The sequence below is a fragment of the Ctenopharyngodon idella genome, chromosome 3 (genome assembly GCF_019924925.1).
Source record: "Ctenopharyngodon idella isolate HZGC_01 chromosome 3, HZGC01, whole genome shotgun sequence".
Taxonomy (NCBI): domain Eukaryota; kingdom Metazoa; phylum Chordata; class Actinopteri; order Cypriniformes; family Xenocyprididae; genus Ctenopharyngodon; species Ctenopharyngodon idella.
The window spans coordinates 2151672-2171665 of record NC_067222.1 but is presented as its reverse complement, the minus strand read 5'-3'; the positions used below and the strand labels follow the sequence as shown (position 1 = coordinate 2171665).

Sequence of the window (19994 nt, the reverse complement as noted above, 5' to 3'; positions counted from 1 at the left end):
GCTCAGTTTAGATCTAGATTAAAGACGCATATCTTTAGCCAAGCATTCACATAATGCATCTCATATCCATGTACTCCAGTTATATCAGATCAAGTGCACATGATTATCATCTTTGCTTAATGTTATGAACAGCAGCTATGCTAATTATTCTCCATTTGCTTTTCTGTTTTATCTCGGGATGCCCATCCTAAGCTAACTAGAGAGTACATCAGCTCCAGTTTGGATCCAGCATCTTATGAAGACTTCAGATGATCAACACCCGTGAAGAAATGACCCCAACCCCTGCGAGGACTTCAGATGACGCAAACTCTGGATCAACATGCACCATTCCAATTTTTGCTATATATCCCAATCACTTGTTGCTAATCAACATATATTCATTACTTCAGTGAGCTCATTGTTTCTGCCTTAAATTAATACATTGCTTAAATCAGTGTTTCTCAAACTTTTCCTGCCATTCCCCACTTTGGAGGTAGGGAAGGGTTCCGAGCCCCACCTGTCCCCAATCGCCCCAACAGAATGTTAATAAACTAGGCTTTAAGTTTAACTGTTAAAATGTATTAAAATTTATTTTATTAACATCACATTTTAAAAACATAACATCAAATAACAGCATTAATAACGTTCAAATAGAGAAAATAAAAGTGCAATTATATGATCACTTTGCATTATAATTTATTATATATAAATTTTAAATTAATATTCTAGCTGAGTTTTTTTACGCGACCGTTATTTTAGAATGTTTCCCATTGTTTCCATAGCGACGCGTCATGCTTGTCACGTCACACACCGCAGCCACAATAACACTGTATGACAGATATAACGCTTTTATTTCGTTTCTCCTTTTGTTATTCAAAATATTCACCATCTTGCTTACCATGCCATCAACTATCTGATATTCCGATTCTCAAATATGTGTAAGTGAGTGAGTTTTGTCGTTAATAAATGATCTTGATCTATAACGCGAGATGGGCGCCGCCATGTTTGTTTGCGCAGCAGGTCAGTGAGTCCTGTCAGTCAGATTTACAGCACGTGAATTCATCAATTTCTCCCGCAGTCCATGTAAATAAGTGGCCAGTGATCTGGGAGAAAAATAGAGTAAACTTTACAGTTACTTACACTATGAGTATCTGATATGAATAAAAGACGTCGGTAATATTTTAATTGATTGCTATTGCTGCTTCCATAGACATCAGTGTGTACTTTACAAACTCTAAATGTATTGTTTTACTAATACTTACGTATATTTAAATGTCCGAAACCTAAATTGAACATTGTGTTGTTGAAAACTGCATAGTTGTGATAAATGACAAGCGCTGCTGAGCACGTCCGTCTCTGGCTCTGCGCCAGTCAAAGCTTTAAAAAATCTACATTTGTGAATAAAATTTTTAGCTAACAAAAGTAAGGTATTAATCAAAAAACCTTTTTTACCATCTTCTTCATAGTTTCCATATTTAATATCTATAAAGAACAGGTTCAATTCAACCACATTTCCCTCTTTTAACCATAATTGCACTTTTTTCCAGAAGACACTAGAATATTTGCAAGCAAAAAAAATATGCTCTGTATTGTCTGGAGAAGAATTACAAAATTTACATAATATCATTTCAAAATTAAATCTAACCCTTAGAAACTCTCCAGAAGGATAAATATTATTTAAGATTTTAAATTGAATTTCTTTAATGAACTGGAAATTTTAAATAGGAGGTTCTAATAAGCATTTGTTTGTCAAAAAAAAATATCCAAATTATTTCTTGCAGACCTGTAAGGGAACATGATATTGTTGAATATTTGTCTAATATAAACGTTTGTACATTTCTTATTTTTAAACAATTGGCCCAAGGTATAGTGATTGTAAAATTGGTGTAAATTTAAGAAAGAATTCAATGCCACTAAGTTTCTTAAATAATGATGCTGGAATTTTAAACCAAAAACTCTCAGAATTGTATAAAAATGCTTGCAACCATTTTAACTTCAACATGCCATTTATCTGTTCAAAATCAATTATGTTTAAACCACCCAGGTCATATGGTTTGACTATATCCTCCAAATAAAATTATACAAGGAACGATTAATTAATTTAGAAACATATGAAGAAGGGGCTAAAGCAATTGTAGGGTAGATGATCCTTGACAGAAACTCTGCTTTAGACAACAATACTCTACCAAAAATAGAAAGGTCTCTTTGTAACCAGTTGTTTAAAATTGTTTTGGCCTTTTTTAATTTTTCTAAATAATTAAGTTCCATGCATCTCTCTGAATTTCTCGTAATGATAATACTTAAATACTTAGTGGAATTTTTAACAGGAATGTTATATAATGATGTGTGATCACAATTATGAATGGGCATAAGCTCACATTTGAACATATTTAAATGGAGACCTGACGCTCTAGAAAAAAAATCAACTAAAGAAATAGAAAGAGAAATTTGATCTGCATCCTGTAAAAAAAGAGTGGTATCATATGCTAACTGGCTAATACCAACAGCCATTTAAACACCTTCAACTTTTTAACACTTGAATCATGATTAATTAAACGAGCCAACAGATCTGTTGCAATAATAAACAAAAGAGGGGAGAGGGGGCACCCCTGTCTTACACCACGGCCAATCATAAACCTTTTAGATGTACCAAACGGAAGAGATATTGAACTGTTTATATCCTTGTAAATCATCTTTATAATATTTACAAATCTGTCTCCGAAACCAAAAGACTGGAGAGCATGAAATAAAAAGGAGTGCTCTAACATATCAAAAGCTTTTTTGAAGTCTAAAAATAAAATAAAACCATCATCTTCTATCCACTCACTATATTCCAACAAATCCATAATGAATCTTATTATGGAGCGACCCACCAAGAAACCTGATTGAGATTCATTAATAACCTCATTTATACCTTTTTTAAGTCTGTTGGCAAAAATGTGTGCAAAAATTTTATAATCAGTATTTAACAAGGTTATCGGACGCAGATTATCTATATATCTAGAGTCTTTATTAGGTTTAGGTAGTAACGTAATCAGCCCTTGTTTCTGTGTAGAGCTTAATGTGCCTTCTTCAATAGATTGTAGAAAAGCTTTAAACAATAATTCTTTTAAATCCTTCCAAAAAAAATCTATAAAAGTTTGAAGCTAGCTCATCAGGACCAGGTGATTTATTTAATTTGAGGTTTTTTACTGCTAAGTCTAATTCCTCTATCTGCAAATTTTCATCACACAGTTTTTTAAATTCACTATCAATATGAGGAATAAACTGTTGTATTCTTTAAAAAAACAAATTACAGTCTGCTTGAGAAAAATTGGACGAATACAGATCCTTATAAAACTTAAAGATTTCATTACTTATTAATCTAGGGTCAGAAGTTTCTGCATCGTCAATTATCAATGACAATATAGCATTTTTGGCTTGCCTTCTTTTTTCAAGTCTGTAGAGATATGTAATACTCTTCTCTCCCTCCAATCCACCTAGCTCTTGACCTAATATACGCTTCTTCTGCCTTTCTAATATATATATTATCCAATTTAGTTTGTAGTATTAAAATTAGATTTTTTTCCTCTTCACTTAAAACCTCTTTACTACAATGTTTATTTATTTGATGAATAAGAGTACATTCATCCTGCCTTTTAACCTTTGCTAATATTTTACTATAATTAATGGAAAGTTCTCTAATTTTAAATTTAAGGTATTCCCATCTATTTACATGAGAGGAAAATGTTGCATCCTTTGTAATTTTCTGAATGAACTCTTTTATCTTATTACAAAAGCCTTCATTAAACAGTAAATCCGCATTAAATTTCCAATAATCTTTATTCCTTTAAATTTCAACTATTGGTTTAAATGAGATGTTAATACTGCAGTGGACCGTAAGTGGAGCGGCCGAAATAGAACATTCTTTCACATAAGTGATCAAGTGGTTTGACACAAGCCAAAAGTCAATTCTAGATTTACATGCATGTATACTGTTTGCAAGTGGGATTCAAATGTCCCCTTGTGAAAAAGAAGTGCACTTAATTGTATTTAAAGTGTGCTTTTTGTGTACTTCAAATCTTAAAAGTATACTTTTTAAAAAGTGCACTTGCAGATAATATAATACAATTAAAATTAAAGGCCACTTAACTGTACTTAAAAAGAATATACTGTCATTAAAGTCATATTTATTAACACACTTAAGTGCACATTTTAAAAATGCACTTTGTAATAATGTCTAATTAAGTTGTACTTAAAGAAAGTACAATTTCATGACAATATTTCTGAACACACTTAAGTGCACTTTTTAAAAATGCACTTTTTAATAATCTCTAATTAAGTTTTACTTAAAGTACACTTTCATGACAATATTTCTAAACATGCTTAAAGAGCACTTTTTAAAAATGCACTTAATTTTTACTTATGACTTTATAGTGTTTTAAATAAGTACACTTATTTTGATGTATTGACTAATATACTAAAGCACATGAAAAAATAATTTATTTTAATTTCGACTTAATTGTGTTGTCCAAAATTACATTTGTTAATGTATTTTAAATGTGCTTAGTCTTTAATATATACTGTGTGCATTAGTGCATTAATACACCTGAAATGGATTTTTATTTTGAATTTCAATACACTTGCTTATACAGTATAATCTAGTACAATTTATTGTTGAAATTTTTATCACCAGCTCCTGCTCTAAAATCAATTAGTCTCAGTTTTCTACATAATATTTGACATAAAATGTCATTTATGGAGTGCTGTATTAGTAATGCAATAGTGCTGTACTTTACATATGTGTCTAATACTTTTAATATCATTATGTTGTTCTAAGTCAATTAAACATATTTAATTGCATTAATTTCAAGCAAAAGTTTAACAAATCTAAACAAAATTAATTTGAATTCATATTCAGTTAAAATAAATTTAATTTTAATCAGACTAAACTGTAAAAATGATTGACTTTTAGTTAGGTGAATGAGTCAAGTTCTGTAAACTTACAGTCTAACTACAACGATGAATTAGAAAAACTTCAACTTGAACAGAAATTAAATCATGCAGGCATTATAGCCCATAAACTTTTTGTTTAATGCGCATGCGCCAAAATACTACGTCATGACGGCGCATTACTTCACCAGAGTTTGAAAAATGCACTTTCAGCCATCTTACTGTAATCGCGATGTGTGAGGCAATTTTGCTGATCAAAGAAGAAGAAAACAAAGGAGCGCACGTTTGGATGACTACAGGTGAGACGTTATGTACTATGAATAAAGAGACAAGTAAGTATCTTGATATATGCTTTCTTTATTTTTATTTTTTCACCGTAACATAGCAGTTCTTATTGCCATATTGTTTAATTGCAATATGGAGGTGAATTAATCATGTTTCCTGTAATTTATTTATGATTGCATTATAATAATGTCTTATATATGAATGTGATCGCGTGTGTGGGCGTGTTCAAAGAATTTGGTTGCTGAAAATATTTTAATTGAACTCTGACTTTTTAAATCATTTTAAATGACTTAAAGTTAAATTTGCAGAACTAAATTCAAAGATCTGATCTTGTAACATTCAAAGACATTTATATACATTTAATCCATCTAATCGCTATTATAACTACCAGTAATGTTCAATATATCACCCCCTCTAGAAATACTGCTTTTAATCCATTTTTCTTTTTGCATTTGAAAAGTGAGGTGTTCAATTACTGTTTGTGTTTGTAATATGTAATATTTTTGTGCTTATCTGGAGTTGTATATTCATTTTGTAGGATCAGTACAGATTTGTTATTGGAGATACAGTGCAAGCTGTGTGGAATCAAAGACCCGTATTGATGAAGTGATGTTACAAGTTTCACCATTAATTCTGCCATTAATTCAGCCAGCACACCCTGATCACACACTACAAGCTAAAACACTGCCATCAACTATCCTTATAGCTTTTAAATGCTTTGAATCTTTTCTATTTGCAAGTAATAAATTTTCACCTGTGCACTTACAAATCCCCATATAATCATTATATATTGATATATAATGAAATTATGTCATTATTTTCAAAGTAAAAACGCATTCTGTGTGAACAACCCCTCAATTTGCTTGGGACTTGGGTTATTTATCTATATTTGTGTAATTGATAAAGTTATGTTTAATTCCCTGTAAAGTAGGAATAAAAAGGTTTATAAAAATGTTCTCTATGTTTAAAGGGCAGTGTCAGTGAAGATGGTGTGGCCACTGGAATCCTGGTGTTTGTGGGAAATGTGAAGGAGCCTCTCCCAGGATTCTACTACAGTGCTACTACAGAGGTAATTCATCTTACGTGATGCAGTGGCGGTCAAAAGTTTACTTACACCTTGCAGAATGAACTGCTTCATCAGGGAAGTACTAAATAAAAAGACAACATGCACATTTTTATGATCCCTCTTAGTGTTAAAATTATTAACATTTTGCAGATACTGCAAGGTGTTAGGGTGATTTGCCTACAGTGTTTCAGGCTGCAGGATGGCCGAATGACTAAAGAAATGTTATCAGACAAGAAACTTATAGTTTTCTACCATCTTGCTATTACCACCCACTGCCACTTATACCAACGACGGAAATCATTTCAATTACAAAATTCACCAAATGACTTAAATAGCTCTATTTGGAAAGAACTAATCATTCTAGGAGGATTGGGTTGATTTTGTAGGTGAGTGAATGCAAGTAAATGTGACATTACGTGACATTGTTTACAAGCTGTTTTATTGACGTCTTTCCGCGGTTGAAACACTGATTGAGCGATTAAATGTGACATGTTATGGTTCAGTTGTACTGTATCTTGTAACATACCTTCAGATGTTCATTCATATTTATTTCACACTGTAACTGGTATTAAAGTGGAGGAGATGATCATTACACAGTACACATCTTGGCCGCAGGCTTCAATCACTATCAGCAACTCTTTGCCTTTAAGAATACCAAATGGGTCTAGGAGGGTGGTGGAAAAGGACATCAAATGTCTTTGTTCATTTTTGATTATTTTCAAACCTACAAAGGTGTATATAAACTTTGGAGTGCAACTATATATCTACAGGTGCTTGTCATATAATTAGAATATCATCAAAAAGTTGATTTATTTCACTAATTCCATTCAAAAAGTGAAACTTGTATATTATATTCATTCATTACACACAGACTGATATATTTCAAATGTTTATTTCTTTTAATTTTGATGATTATAACTGACAACTAAGGAAAATCCCAAATTCAGTGTCTCAGAAAATTAGAATATTGTGAAAAGGTTCAATATTGAAGACACCTGGTGCCACACTCTAATCAGCTAATTAACTCAAAACACCTGCAAAGGCCTTTAAATGGTCTCTCAGTCTAGTTCTGTAGGCTACACAATCATGGGGAAGACTGCTGACTTGACAGTTGTCCAAAAGACGACCATTGACACCTTGCACAAGGAGGGCAAGACACAAAAGGTCATTGCAAAAGAGGCTGGCTGTTCACAGAGCTCTGTGTCCAAGCACATTAATAGAGAGGCGAAGGGAAGGAAAAGATGTGGTAGAAAAAAGTGTACAAGCAATAGGGATAACCGCACCCGGAGAGGATGTGAAACAAAACCCATTCAAAAATGTGGGGGAGATTCACAAAGAGTGGACTGCAGCTGGAGTCAGTGCTTCAAGAACCACTACGCACAGACGTATGCAAGACATGGGTTTCAGCTGTCGCATTCCTTGTGTCAAGCCACTCTTGAACAACAGACAGTGTCAGAAGCGTCTCGCCTGGGCTAAAAACAAAAAGGACTGGACTGCTGCTGAGTGGTCCAAAGTTATGTTCTCTGATGAAAGTAAATTTTACATTTCCTTTGGAAATCAGGGTCCCAGAGTCTGGAGGAAGAGAGGAAAGGCACACAATCCACGTTGCTTGAGGTCTAGTGTAAAGTTTCCACAGTCAGTGATGGTTTGGGGTGCCATGTCATCTGCTGGTGTTGGTCCACTGTGTTTTCTGAGGTCCAAGGTCAACGCAGCCGTATACCAGGAAGTTTTAGAGCACTTCATGCTTCCTGCTGCTGACTAACTTTATGGAGGTGCAGATTTCATTTTCCAACAGGACTTGGCACCTGCACACAGTGCCAAAGCTACCAGTACCTGGTTTAAGGACCATGGTATCCCTGTTCTTAATTGACCAGCAAACTCGCCTGACCTTAGCCCCATAGAAAATCTATGGGGTATTGTGAAGAGGAAGATGTGATATGCCAGACCCAACAATGCAGAAGAGCTGAAGGCCACTATCAGAGCAACCTGGGCTCTTATAACACCTGAGCAGTGCCACAGACTGATCGACTCCATGCCACGCCGCATTGCTGCAGTAATTCAGGCAAAAGGAGCCCCAACTAAGTATTGAGTGCTGTACATGCTCATACTTTTCATGTTCATACTTTTCAGTTGGCCAAGATTTCTAAAAATCCTTTCTTTATATTGGTCTTAAGTAATATTCTAATTTTCTGAGATACTGATTTTGGGATTTTCCTTAGTTGTCAGTTATAATCATCAAAATTAAAAGAAATAAACATTTGAAATATATCAGTCTGTGTGTAATGAATGAATATAATATACAAGTTTCACTTTTTGAATGGAATTAGTGAAATAAATCAACTTTTTGATGATATTCTAATTATATGACCAGCACCTGTATATCTATTGCTTTCATTCAATTGAGCCAATTATAATAATGGACTGACTCTGTTTACAAACAATTGTTTTCCTTCTGTTTATCTTTTTCCTCAAGGTATTTTTTTTCTTTCCTGCCTCTTTGGAACATGTCCATTTACGCATACTGTGTAGAGATGGTGCGCAGCTTCATGGGCATTTGAGGTTTTCTGCCGATGGAGAGCTTCTGGGACATTGACATAAACAGCACTTTTTCCTTCAAAAAAGTTGGTGACAGACAATTTTGGTTTCTTGTTTTTGTGCCTTTGGAATTTGTCAAGTTTTTTTTGTTTTGTTTTGTTTTTCTTTTCAAAATTACATTCACTGTAATGCTGGAGTAAGATTTTAGAAGAAACCTTTTGGTCCTGTTTAATGTTTGTGCTAGTAAAGGTTTCAGAGCTTATAAGTAACAAGGTTCAGTAACACTTTACAATAAGGTCTGATTTGTTAACATCAATTAATATATTAGACAACATGATCTAACTATGTGCATTAACTTTTTTACAGTATTTATTAATCTTTGTTAACATTAGGTAATAAAAAATATTTTTTTCAAGTTAGTTAATAAAATGTATAGACATTGTTCATGTTAGTTTACAGTGCATTATCTATTAACATATGCACCTTTTGATTTTAATAATGCGTAAGTAAATGTTAAAATTAATATTAACCAGGATTAATAAATGCTTTAAAGTATTTTTCATTCATAGTTCATGTTAACTAAAGTAGTTAACTAATAAAAAGTTATTGTAAATTGTTACGCAAAGTTTTGAATCTTTTCTTTTCTTTACATTTTGTTTGTATACATTTTTGTTTGTATCTTATTTATCATCTTATAGATCATACAGAATGATTTTTTCTGAAAATGTAAAAATGCAGAAAGTATTGTGATGGGTAGGTTTAGGTTTAGGTACCTTTGTATGTGAGGGAGAAAATGATAGTGCATATAAGCCTCGCTATCCTCCAGACTCTTTCTAAATGAGAGTTAAAGTGTTGTAACTGTTTGTGATTTTGTATAGTGTTTCTTGGGTTTTTCTTGTGCATCAACAAAAAGGTTTTTGTGTATTTGTTTTAGAGATTGTTTTATCAATAAATGTAGAGGGTTTCAATTTGCATTTGTGTTGATTGTAATATTTTGAAATATACTAAATTGTAATTTCGTTATTATATGTAACTACAAATAATGTAATAACAAATGTATTAAATTAAATAAAAATGTATGTAAATAATGTAATTACAAATGTTTTAAATTATATAACAGTGTACATGCAAATTACATTAAAGTATATTTTAGTTCACATTAATTGCTTGTCAGTACATTTGGAAGTACACTTTTACCATATTTCAAAGTACATAAAAAAATTATATTAAAGTCCCACTTAAGTGGTTTAAAAAAGTCACTCAGAAGTTCAACTAATTGCATTTAATATGAACTTAATCTGTGATATATTTAAAATTAATTACAAATAGAATGCACTTAAGCAGCTGAAAACATTACATTTAATTCACACTTAAGTGTATTGATAACTGATATTAAAATATATTTTTTCACATTAATTGCTTGTCAGTACATTGAGCAGTGCACTTCAACTATATTTTAAAGATACTAGAAACAATTACGAAGGTTATCATTAGGTTGTATTAAAGTCCCACTTAAGTTGTTCAAAAAAATCACTCAAAAGTTCAACTTATTGCATTTAATATGAACTTAATCTGTGATACATTTGAAATTAATTACAAATAGAATGCACTTAAGCGATGAAAACATTACATTTAATTCACACTTAAGTGTGTTCTTTTAAAGTATATTATTTGTGCAATAAGTACACTTTATAAAAGTATACTAAAGTGCACTTTTTTTTCACAAGGGTCTCCATACATCTAACAGACTTAATTTTGCACTTAACTGAGAAATCATTGCATTAGGTTGTTGAGTAGTATATTTGGATGGGTATCGATCAATAACCTCCTCTGGTACAATGTTAAAATCTCCACCCAAAATAATATTATCAGTTGGATATAAAGTTCTTAACTCTACAATCATATCTAAAAGCTCTGAGAACAAGCGCTGATTATGTGACATACTATTACACCCGTATATATTGATCAAAATAAAAAATACCTCTTCAATATTTAACACGAGCGCCACCCAGTGCCCATTCAAATCAACACGAGTTGTAATTATTTTTCCCGGGATTTGTTAAACAAAATCGCCACTCTGGCTGAACGAGTAGTTCCATGACTAAATACAATTTTTTCACCCCATTGATTACCCCAAAATGTAACATCATTCACACTGGAATGTGTCTCTTGAAGGAAAAATAAACTGTGAGTCCCGATTTTTACAAAATAAAAACATAGCTTTTCTTTTGACTAAGTTTTGTAATCCCCTGACATTAAGTGTAGTGATCGAAAACGGTATTTTAACAGAGAACATGCAAAATCAACACAAAAAACTACAAAATATTTACAGAAAAATGAACACGAATAGAAGAATAAACAAAGTAGTTACAAGTTTTCTTGTTTGACTGCTTCTAGAAGCAATACAACACACCTCACTTCCTGGTCTCTCTCAAACGTAACATATCTCGTGACAGATACGAATGACGAAATTTCCTCTCGTTTGTCGCGCCCCACTTGTCATGTCTCTATTCCCCACCAGTGGGGCGCGCCCCACACTTTGAGAAACCCTGGCTCAAATTAATACATTGTTAGCTAACTGTTTGATTTGTATATGTACATTTCTGAGATTACATAATTTGGACACAGTCACCTCTGATAACAGATCACTCTAAATTGTAATGTTGACATGCTTTTTCTGTAAAGCTGCTTTGAAACGATATGTATTGTGAAAAGCGCTATACAAATAAATGTAAATTGAATGGAACGTTCTTTAGAACTTCCGCAATAATATAAGATAGATCGAAAACTTCCGGTGACGTCATTTGCTGGTGTGTTGAGCATCAGTAGTGTAATACTTATTTTATGATAAGAATATAGTCACTTAAATAGTCATAGCATTAATTTAGTTATTCAAACGTAAGACAGCATAGAAAATAAATAAATAAAAAAGTACCCCAGTGTTTCTCTTCGGCTAAATTCAATTCGTACATCAGTTTTCACACTTTTGTGTGAAAAAAAGCGTCAAAAATTAAATAATTATAGTGCACTTTAGAATAAATTGAATAAAATTCAATTTTTTTTACAATTGTGCAGAAATCATGATCTTGCGCTGCACTGACTGACAGCTGCTGTGATTACAAAGGGAAAGCGCGGTGCTGCTTTCTGTGTAATTAATTCACAAGAAAAGTTATTGTTTTTCAAGATTTTGTAAGTACTTCACATTGACAAAATGTAAACCTAGTTATTTTATAAAGTTTAATATTTAGTCAAAAACGAAACTAATTGAAAAACGATTAGAGGAAATGGCTGATATATGGGCAAATAAATGCTACTCTGCCACCCCCTGCTTGTTATAGTGGTAATTATTGTCTTTTTTATTTTTAAATAAGTGTTTTCTATCAAATGTTGAATTTCATACATTTTGAAACGTTCGGTTTTACAATAGGGACAATCTCAGATGGATGAACAAGTAATGTTTGTGGTCATCACATTAAAAATGACATTTGAAGTGCTGGGGAAAATATGCATGTGCGTGTCTAATTACAGACACGCCGTTTTTAAACGGATCCCAATAGCTTCGTCTTTATTGCAATCAATAAAACTGGTTTATTGGCAAATTAGGTAAATGTGATAACTGCATTAAAATATGAATACAACATTAAAAAGTCAACCACTGATGGTTTTGTGTTGATGTACAACCAGTACAGAATGAACAGCTAACAGTTCACTGGAAATGCCCGAGCTGGCTTAACGACAACCAGGAAGTAACCGTGCATATAGCCCATTGTGGATTCTTAGGTTTTGCAAACAGACGTTTACGATATGGACTTGACAGTAATGCGACAACATGTACATAACCGTGTTAATTCTAATAACTGATCTGTGACCAGTGATTTCTGATTTGTAGTGTTGTTACTGCCATGTTGTGGAGACGGTGTGTGTTTCTAAGCAAAAGGAAAAGCACTTTATTTAGTCTTCCGAAAGTGGATGCATAGGAATCAGTGGAGCAGTACAACACAAATGTTTGTGTGTGCGCAATCGCAATGCGCTTTACAGAGGACAGTTTACTAAACCTGGGAGAGTACTGGCTGTGCACAAGAGATATTTCTAAAAAAAAAAAAAAAAATGGGCAATTAAAACAGCACACACAACCTTATTCTTTTGAAGTCATTCTAAATGTTCCTAGAATGTTGTTCTTAGAACGTTTTCTTCCAACATCATTTAAAAAAACTTCCACAAACAATGTATAAATAACGTTTTTGTGCTAACCTTTTGAGAACATTATTTAATACCAGATAACATTGAACAAACATTCTATTAATGTTACTGGAAGAACTTTTGTTCATAACTTTGAGAGAAGCTTGCCAGAACATTAGTTCAAGTTATGAGAATGTTTCCTGTTAGTGGGGATATTGTTTTTAGCTTTACATAATAAGCTCATAATCATTAATTCTTTTTACTGCATCAAAAATATCATGAGAACATGACAAACAAGTACAGTAACAGATGTGTCAGTACTTACTTGAGGTGTCGATCAGTGTCTCCAACATGTGATGCTTCATTTTGACTCTGCAGTGAATCTTGCCAGTGTGATATACAGTGACGGTGTGTTTCAGGCTGAATCCTTCTGTGTTTCTGTGTGTCTCTGTAGTTCCTGAACTCAAACTGACTCCTTCACTGTCCAGCCACTCAAGATCAGGTTCAGGATACCAACCTTCAGATTCACACAGTAGATGAAGCCCTCCTGAACGATCAAACCCATCTACAGTGATCACTGGAGGACTTCCTACAGCTACAGATCAACAAGAAGAGCATTGTGTTGTTATTTTGGCTTCCATGACAAGAGCATGCTAGATTTCACTGGTTTCCTCACCTTCAACTTTGACATCAACAGTGGCATCATCATACCAGGATTTGGACTGAATAAAACACTTATAATGTCCTTCATCAGAGACTCGGATTGATGAGAGTTTGAGTGAAGCGTTTCCTCTCTGTAGTTCTTGAGGATTTAGTTTTGTTCTCCCTCTGTAGGACTGAATCTGATCTGTGTTTCTGTCTTCATGATCCTCATAGAGATGCACTAGTTGTGAGTCTTTCAGATCGAGTCTAAACCACTCCACTCTCATGTCCACAGCACTGATGTTGGGTTTGACTGAACAGGGCAGAATCACATCTTCACCAGCTACAGCAAGAACAGGATCTGCAGGTCCCACTACTTCATACTGCTCTGTTACAAGAGAAAGAGAGCAGGTCTGAACTACACATCCTAAAGTTTTTACCCCAATGTTGTTCCAGATAAACAGTACTGTTCAAAAGTATAAATATAAAGTATTATTCACAATGATGAATAAATTACCTGATCTTGAATCTGTTATTGCCCTAACAAGCAGGAGAGTCAAACAAATGAACTTCATCTCTGAGGAGACACAGACACTAAAAAATAAGAAAAAAAGAAAAAACATTATAGAAAAATGTGTCCGCATATGCTTTTTGCCTTAGAATATTACTTACACTTAAATTTCTGGTCAAAAGTAAGATGCACATTTACAATCACTTTCTGTTGAAAGAAAACGGATTAAACTGGGTCAATTAGGACAAAGCAGGATACAAATACACAATGTGTCTTCAGTACATACTGTTTTATAATCACTGACTGAGGTTAAAAAAAATTGAGCTAGCTGGTGGGGGTTAAATACATTTGAAGGCCAAAAATTGGATAACAATAGCTTTAAAACCATATCAGTGGGCAGTAGATTATTTGTCAATACCTGCCCTTACAGAACAAGAATATATTTCCATATGTTTAAGATCAATATATTAAATAGTGTAAATATACATGTAAATGAATAAATAAATTTAGGTAAATAAATCTTGGGATGATATCTCTGAAGGACACAGATACTAAAAAAAAAAAAAAGAAAAGAAAATAAAGCATTATAATAAGAAGACAACTCACACAGAATGGTGTGTTAACATATATGTGTTTTGCCTCTGAATATTTCATATTTACACTGATGGGCAAAATACAATAAACATCTCCCTTGTGAAAAAGAAGTGCACTTAATTGTATTGAAAGTGTACTTTTTGTGTACTTCAAATCTTAGAAGTATACTTTTTAAAAAGTGCACTTGCAGATAATATAATATAATTAAAATTAAAGGCCACTTAATTGTACTTAAAAAGAATATACTTTAATGACAATATTTATTAACACACTTAAGTGCACTTTTTAAAAATGCACTTTGTAATAATGTCTATAAGTTGTACTTAAAGAAAATACACTTTAATGACAATAATTATTAACACGCTTAAGTGCACTTTTTAAAAATGCACTTTGTAATAATGTCTAATTAAGCTTTACTTACAGAAAGTACACTTTAATGACAATATTTCTAAACATGCTTAAGTGCACTTTTTAAAAATGCACTTTGTAATAATCTCTAATTAAGTTTTACTTAAAGTACACTTTAATGACAATATTTCTAAACATGCTTAAAGAGCACTTTTTAAAAATGCACTTAATTTTTACTTAATTATAACTTTATAGTGTTTTAAATAAGTACACTTATTTTGATATATTGACTAATATACTAAAGCACATGAAAAATAATTTATTTTAATTTCAACTTAAGTGTGTTGTCCAAAATTACATTTGTTAATGTATTTTAAATGTGCTTAGTCTTTAACATACACTGTGTGCATTAGTGCATTAATACACCTGAAATGTATTTTTCTTTTGAATTTCAATACACTTGCTTATACAGTATAATCTAGTACTTATTGTTCAACTTATTGTTGAAATTTTTATCACCAGCTCCTGCTCTAAACTCAATTAGTGTCAGTTTTCTACATAATATTTGACATAAAATGTAATTTATGGAGTGCTGTATTAGTAATGCAATAGTGCTGTACTTTACATATGTGTCTAATACTTTTAATATCATTATGTTGTTCTCGAATTCAGTCGATTAAACATATTTAATTGCATTCATTGCAAGCAAAAGTTTAACAAATCTAAACAAAATTAATTTGAATTCATATTCAGTTAAAATACATTTAATTTTAATCAGACTAAACTGTAAAAATGATTGACTTTTAGTTAGGTGAATGAGTCAAGTTCTGTAAACTTACAGTCTAACTACAACAATGAATTAGAAAAACTTCAACTTGAACAGAAATTAAATCATGCAGGCATTATAGCCTATAAACTTTTTGTTTAATGCGCATGCGCCAAAATACTACGTCATGACGGCGCATTACTTCACCAGAGTTTGAAAAATGCACTTTCAGCCATCTTACTGTAATCGCGATGTGTGAGGCAATTTTGCTGATCAAAGAAGAAGAAAACAAAGGAGCGCACGTTTGGATGACTACAGGTGAGACATTATGTACTATGAATAAAGAGACAAGTAAGTATCTTGATATATGCTTTCTTTATTTTTATTTTTTCACCGTAACATAGCAGTTCTTATTGCCATATTGTTTAATTGCAATATGGAGGTGAATTAATCATGTTTCCTGTAATTTATTTATGATTGCATTATAATAATGTCTTATATATGAATGTGATCGCGTGTGTGGGCGTGTTCAAAGAATTTGGTTGCTGAAAATATTTTAATTGAACTCTGACTTTTTAAATCATTTTAAATGACTTAAAGTTAAATTTGCAGAACTAAATTCAAAGATCTGATCTTGTAACATTCAAAGACATTTATATACATTTAATCCATCTAATCGCTATTATAACTACCAGTAATGTTCAATATATCACCCCCTCTAGAAATACTGCTTATAATCCATTTTTCTTTTTCCATTTGAAAAGTGAGGTGTTCAATTACTGTTTGTGTTTGTAATATGTAATATTTTTGTGCTTATCTGGAGTTGTATATTCATTTTGTAGGATCAGTACAGATTTGTTATTGGAGATACAGTGCAAGCTGTGTGGAATCAAAGACCCGTATTGATGAGGTGATGTTACAAGTTTCGCCATTAATTCTGCCATTAATTCAGCCAGCACACCCTGATCACACACTACAAGCTAAAACACTGCCATCAACTATCCTTATAGCTTTTAAATGCTTTGAATCTTTTCTATTTGCAAGTAATACATTTTCACCTGTGCACTTACAAATCCCCATATAATCATTATATATTTATATATAATGATATTATATCATTATTTTCAAAGCAAAAACGCATTCTGTGTGAACGACCCCTCAATTTGCTTGGGACTTGGGTTATTTATCTATATTTGTGTAATTGATAAAGTTATGTTTAATTCCCTGTAAAGTAGGAATAAAAAGGTTTATAAAAATGTTCTCTATGTTTAAAGGGCAGTGTCAGTGAAGATGGTGTGGCCACTGGAATCCTGGTGTTTGTGGGAAATGTGAAGGAGCCTCTCCCAGGATTCTACTACAGTGTTGTCCTGATGACTGAGGTAATTCATCTTACGTGATGCAGTTGCGGTCAAATGTTTACTTACACCTTGCAGAATGAACTGCTTCATCAGGGAAGTACTAAATAAAAAGACAACATGCACATTTTTATGATCCCTCTTATTGTTAAAATTATTAACATTTTGCAGATACTGCAAGGTGTTAGGGTGATTTGCCTACAGTGGTTCAGAAAATGTTATCAGAAATGTTAGAAATGTTATCAGACAAGAAACTTATAGTTTTCTACCATCTTGCTATTACCACCCACTGCCACTTATACCAACGACGGAAAGTTCAGCTACAATAGCAAAATATGTGGGAGAGCATTATGATAGTGAAACAATATTATATTGCAATACATCGCACATCAAAGTTAATACCGAATCAAAACTAGTTAGCACATAATGTATAATCGAAATAGTTTAATAATATTTGGTTTAGGGCTGCACGATATTGGAAAAAAATGAAATTGTGATATTTTTTTCTGCAATATATATTGCAATATGAAAAAAAATCACCAGATGACTTAAATAGCTCTATTTGGAAAGAATTAATCATTGATTGGGTTCATTTTGTAGGTGAGTGAATGCAAGTAAATGTGACATTACGTGACATTGTTTACAAGCTGTTTTATTGACGTCTTTCCGCGGTTGAAACACTGATTGAGCGATTAAATGTGACATGTTATGGATCAGTTGTACTGTATCTTGTAACATACCTTCAGATTTTCATATTTATTTCACACTGTAACTGGTATTAAACTGGAGGAGATGATCAGTACACAGTACACATCTTGGCCGCAGGCTTCAATCACTATCAGCAACTCTTTGCCTTTAGGAATACCAAATGGGTCTAGGTGGAAAAGGACATCAAATGTCTTTGTTCATTTCTGATTATTTTCAAACCTACAAAGGTATATATAAACTTTGGAGTGCAACTATATATCTATATCTATTGCTTTCATTCAGTTCAGCCAATTGTAATAATGGACTGACTCTGTTTACAAACAATTGTTTTCCTTCTGTTTATCTTTTTCCTCAAGGTATTTTTTTTTTACTTTCCTGCCTTTTTGGAACATGTCCATTTACGCATACTGTGTAGAGATGGTGCGCAGCTTCATGGACATTTGAGGTTTTCTGCCGATGGAGAGCTTCTGGGACATTGACATAAACAGCACTTTTTCCTACAACTTCAAAAAAGTTGGTGACAGACAATTTTGGTTTCTTGTTTTTGTGCCTTTAGAATTCGTCAAGTTTTTTTTTGTTTTGTTTTGTTTTTCTTTTCAAAATTACATTCACTGTAATGCTGGAGTAAGATTTTAGAAGAAACCTTTTGGTCCTGTTTAATGTTTGTGCTAGTAAAGGTTTCAGAGCTTATAAGTAACAAGGTTCGGTAACACTTTATAATAAGGTCTCATTTGTTAACATCAAATAATATATTAGACAACATGATCTAACTATGTGCATTAACTTTTTTACAGTATTTATTAATCTTTGTTCACATTAGGTAATACAAAATATAGTGTTTTCAAGTTAGTTAATAAAATGTATAGTCATTGTTCATGTTAGTTTACAGTGCATTATCTATTAACATATGCAACTTTTGATTTTAATAATGCATAAGTAAATGTTAAAATTAATATTAACCAGGATTAATAGATGCTTTAAAGTATTTTTCATTCATAGTTCATGTTAACTTAAGTAGTTAAATAATAAAAAGTTATTGTAAAGTGTTACGCAAAGTTTTGAATCTTTTCTTTTCTTTACATTTTGTTTGTATACATTTTTGTTTGTATCTTATTTATCATCTTATAGATCATACAGAATGATTTTTTTCTGAAAATGTAAAAATGCAGAAAGTATTGTGATGGGTAGGTTTAGGTTTAGGTACCTTTGTATGTGAGGGAGAAAATGATAGTGCATATAAGCCTCGCTGTCCTCCAGACTCTTTCTAAATGAGAGTTAAAGTGTTGTAATTGTTTGTGATTGTGTATAGTGTTTCTTGGGTTTTTCTTGTGCATCAACAAAAAGGTTTTTGTGTATTTGTTTTAGAGATTGTTTTGTCAATAAATGTAGAGGGTTTCAATTTGCATTTGTGTTGATTGTAATATTTTGAAATATACTAAATTGTAATTTCATTATTATATGTAACTACAAATAATGTAATAACAAATGTATTAAATTAAATAAAAATGTATGTAAATAATGTAATTACAAATGTATTAAATTATATAACAGTGTACATGTAAATGAAAGTATATTTTAGTTCACATTAATTGCTTGTCAGTACATTCAGAAGTACACTTTTACCATATTTCAAAGTACATAAAAAATTATATTAAAGTCCCACTTAAGTGGTTTAAAAAAATCACTCAGAAGTTCAACTAATTGCATTTAATATGAACTTAATCTGTGATATATTTAAAATTAATTACACATAGAATGCACTTAAGCAGCTGAAAACATTACATTTAATTCACACTTAAGTGTATTGATAACTGATATTAAAATATATTTTATTTCACATTAATTGCTTGTCAGTACATTGAGCAGTGCACTTCAACAATATTTTAAAGATACTAGAAGCAATTATGAAGGTTATCATAAAGTTGTATTAAAGTCCCACTTAAGTGGTTCAAAAAAATCATTCAAAAGTTCAACTTATTGCATTTAATATGAACTTAATCTGTGATACATTTGAAATTAATTACAAATAGAATGCACTTAAGCGATGAAAACATTACATTTAATTCACACTTAAGTGTGTTCTTTTAAAGTATA

The 19994-nt window shown here is 32.0% G+C and overlaps 2 protein-coding genes, 1 long non-coding RNA gene and 1 pseudogene across 7 annotated transcripts in view; 2 read left to right on the top strand and 2 right to left on the bottom strand.

The window, feature by feature from the left end:
- The window catches only part of trap1 (TNF receptor-associated protein 1), a 157270-nt gene that overhangs the window by 82481 nt on the left and 54795 nt on the right, over positions 1–19994 (top strand). The window lies entirely within an intron of this gene.
- Positions 1–19994, bottom strand: part of LOC127509241 (butyrophilin subfamily 1 member A1-like) — an 80391-nt pseudogene that overhangs the window by 22934 nt on the left and 37463 nt on the right.
- Positions 1–19994, bottom strand: part of LOC127509239 (butyrophilin subfamily 1 member A1-like) — a 120925-nt gene that overhangs the window by 100208 nt on the left and 723 nt on the right. For all 3 annotated transcript variants that reach the window (XR_007929174.1, XM_051887824.1, XM_051887823.1), the window contains exons 2-4: positions 14136–14212; positions 13653–14006; positions 13302–13571 (exon numbers count right to left, since the gene is read on the bottom strand). Coding sequence is in view for 2 of the 3 variants with exons in the window: in XM_051887824.1 (XP_051743784.1) it covers positions 13302–13571; positions 13653–14006; positions 14136–14193 (682 nt within the window). In the remaining variant the exon portion in view is untranslated. The remainder of the gene's footprint in view (positions 1–13301; positions 13572–13652; positions 14007–14135; positions 14213–19994) is intronic.
- On the top strand, positions 4889–19599 carry LOC127509247 (uncharacterized). Its single transcript, XR_007929181.1, has 3 exons — positions 4889–5802; positions 16748–17216; positions 18257–19599. It is a non-coding gene; the product is annotated as an uncharacterized LOC127509247 (long non-coding RNA).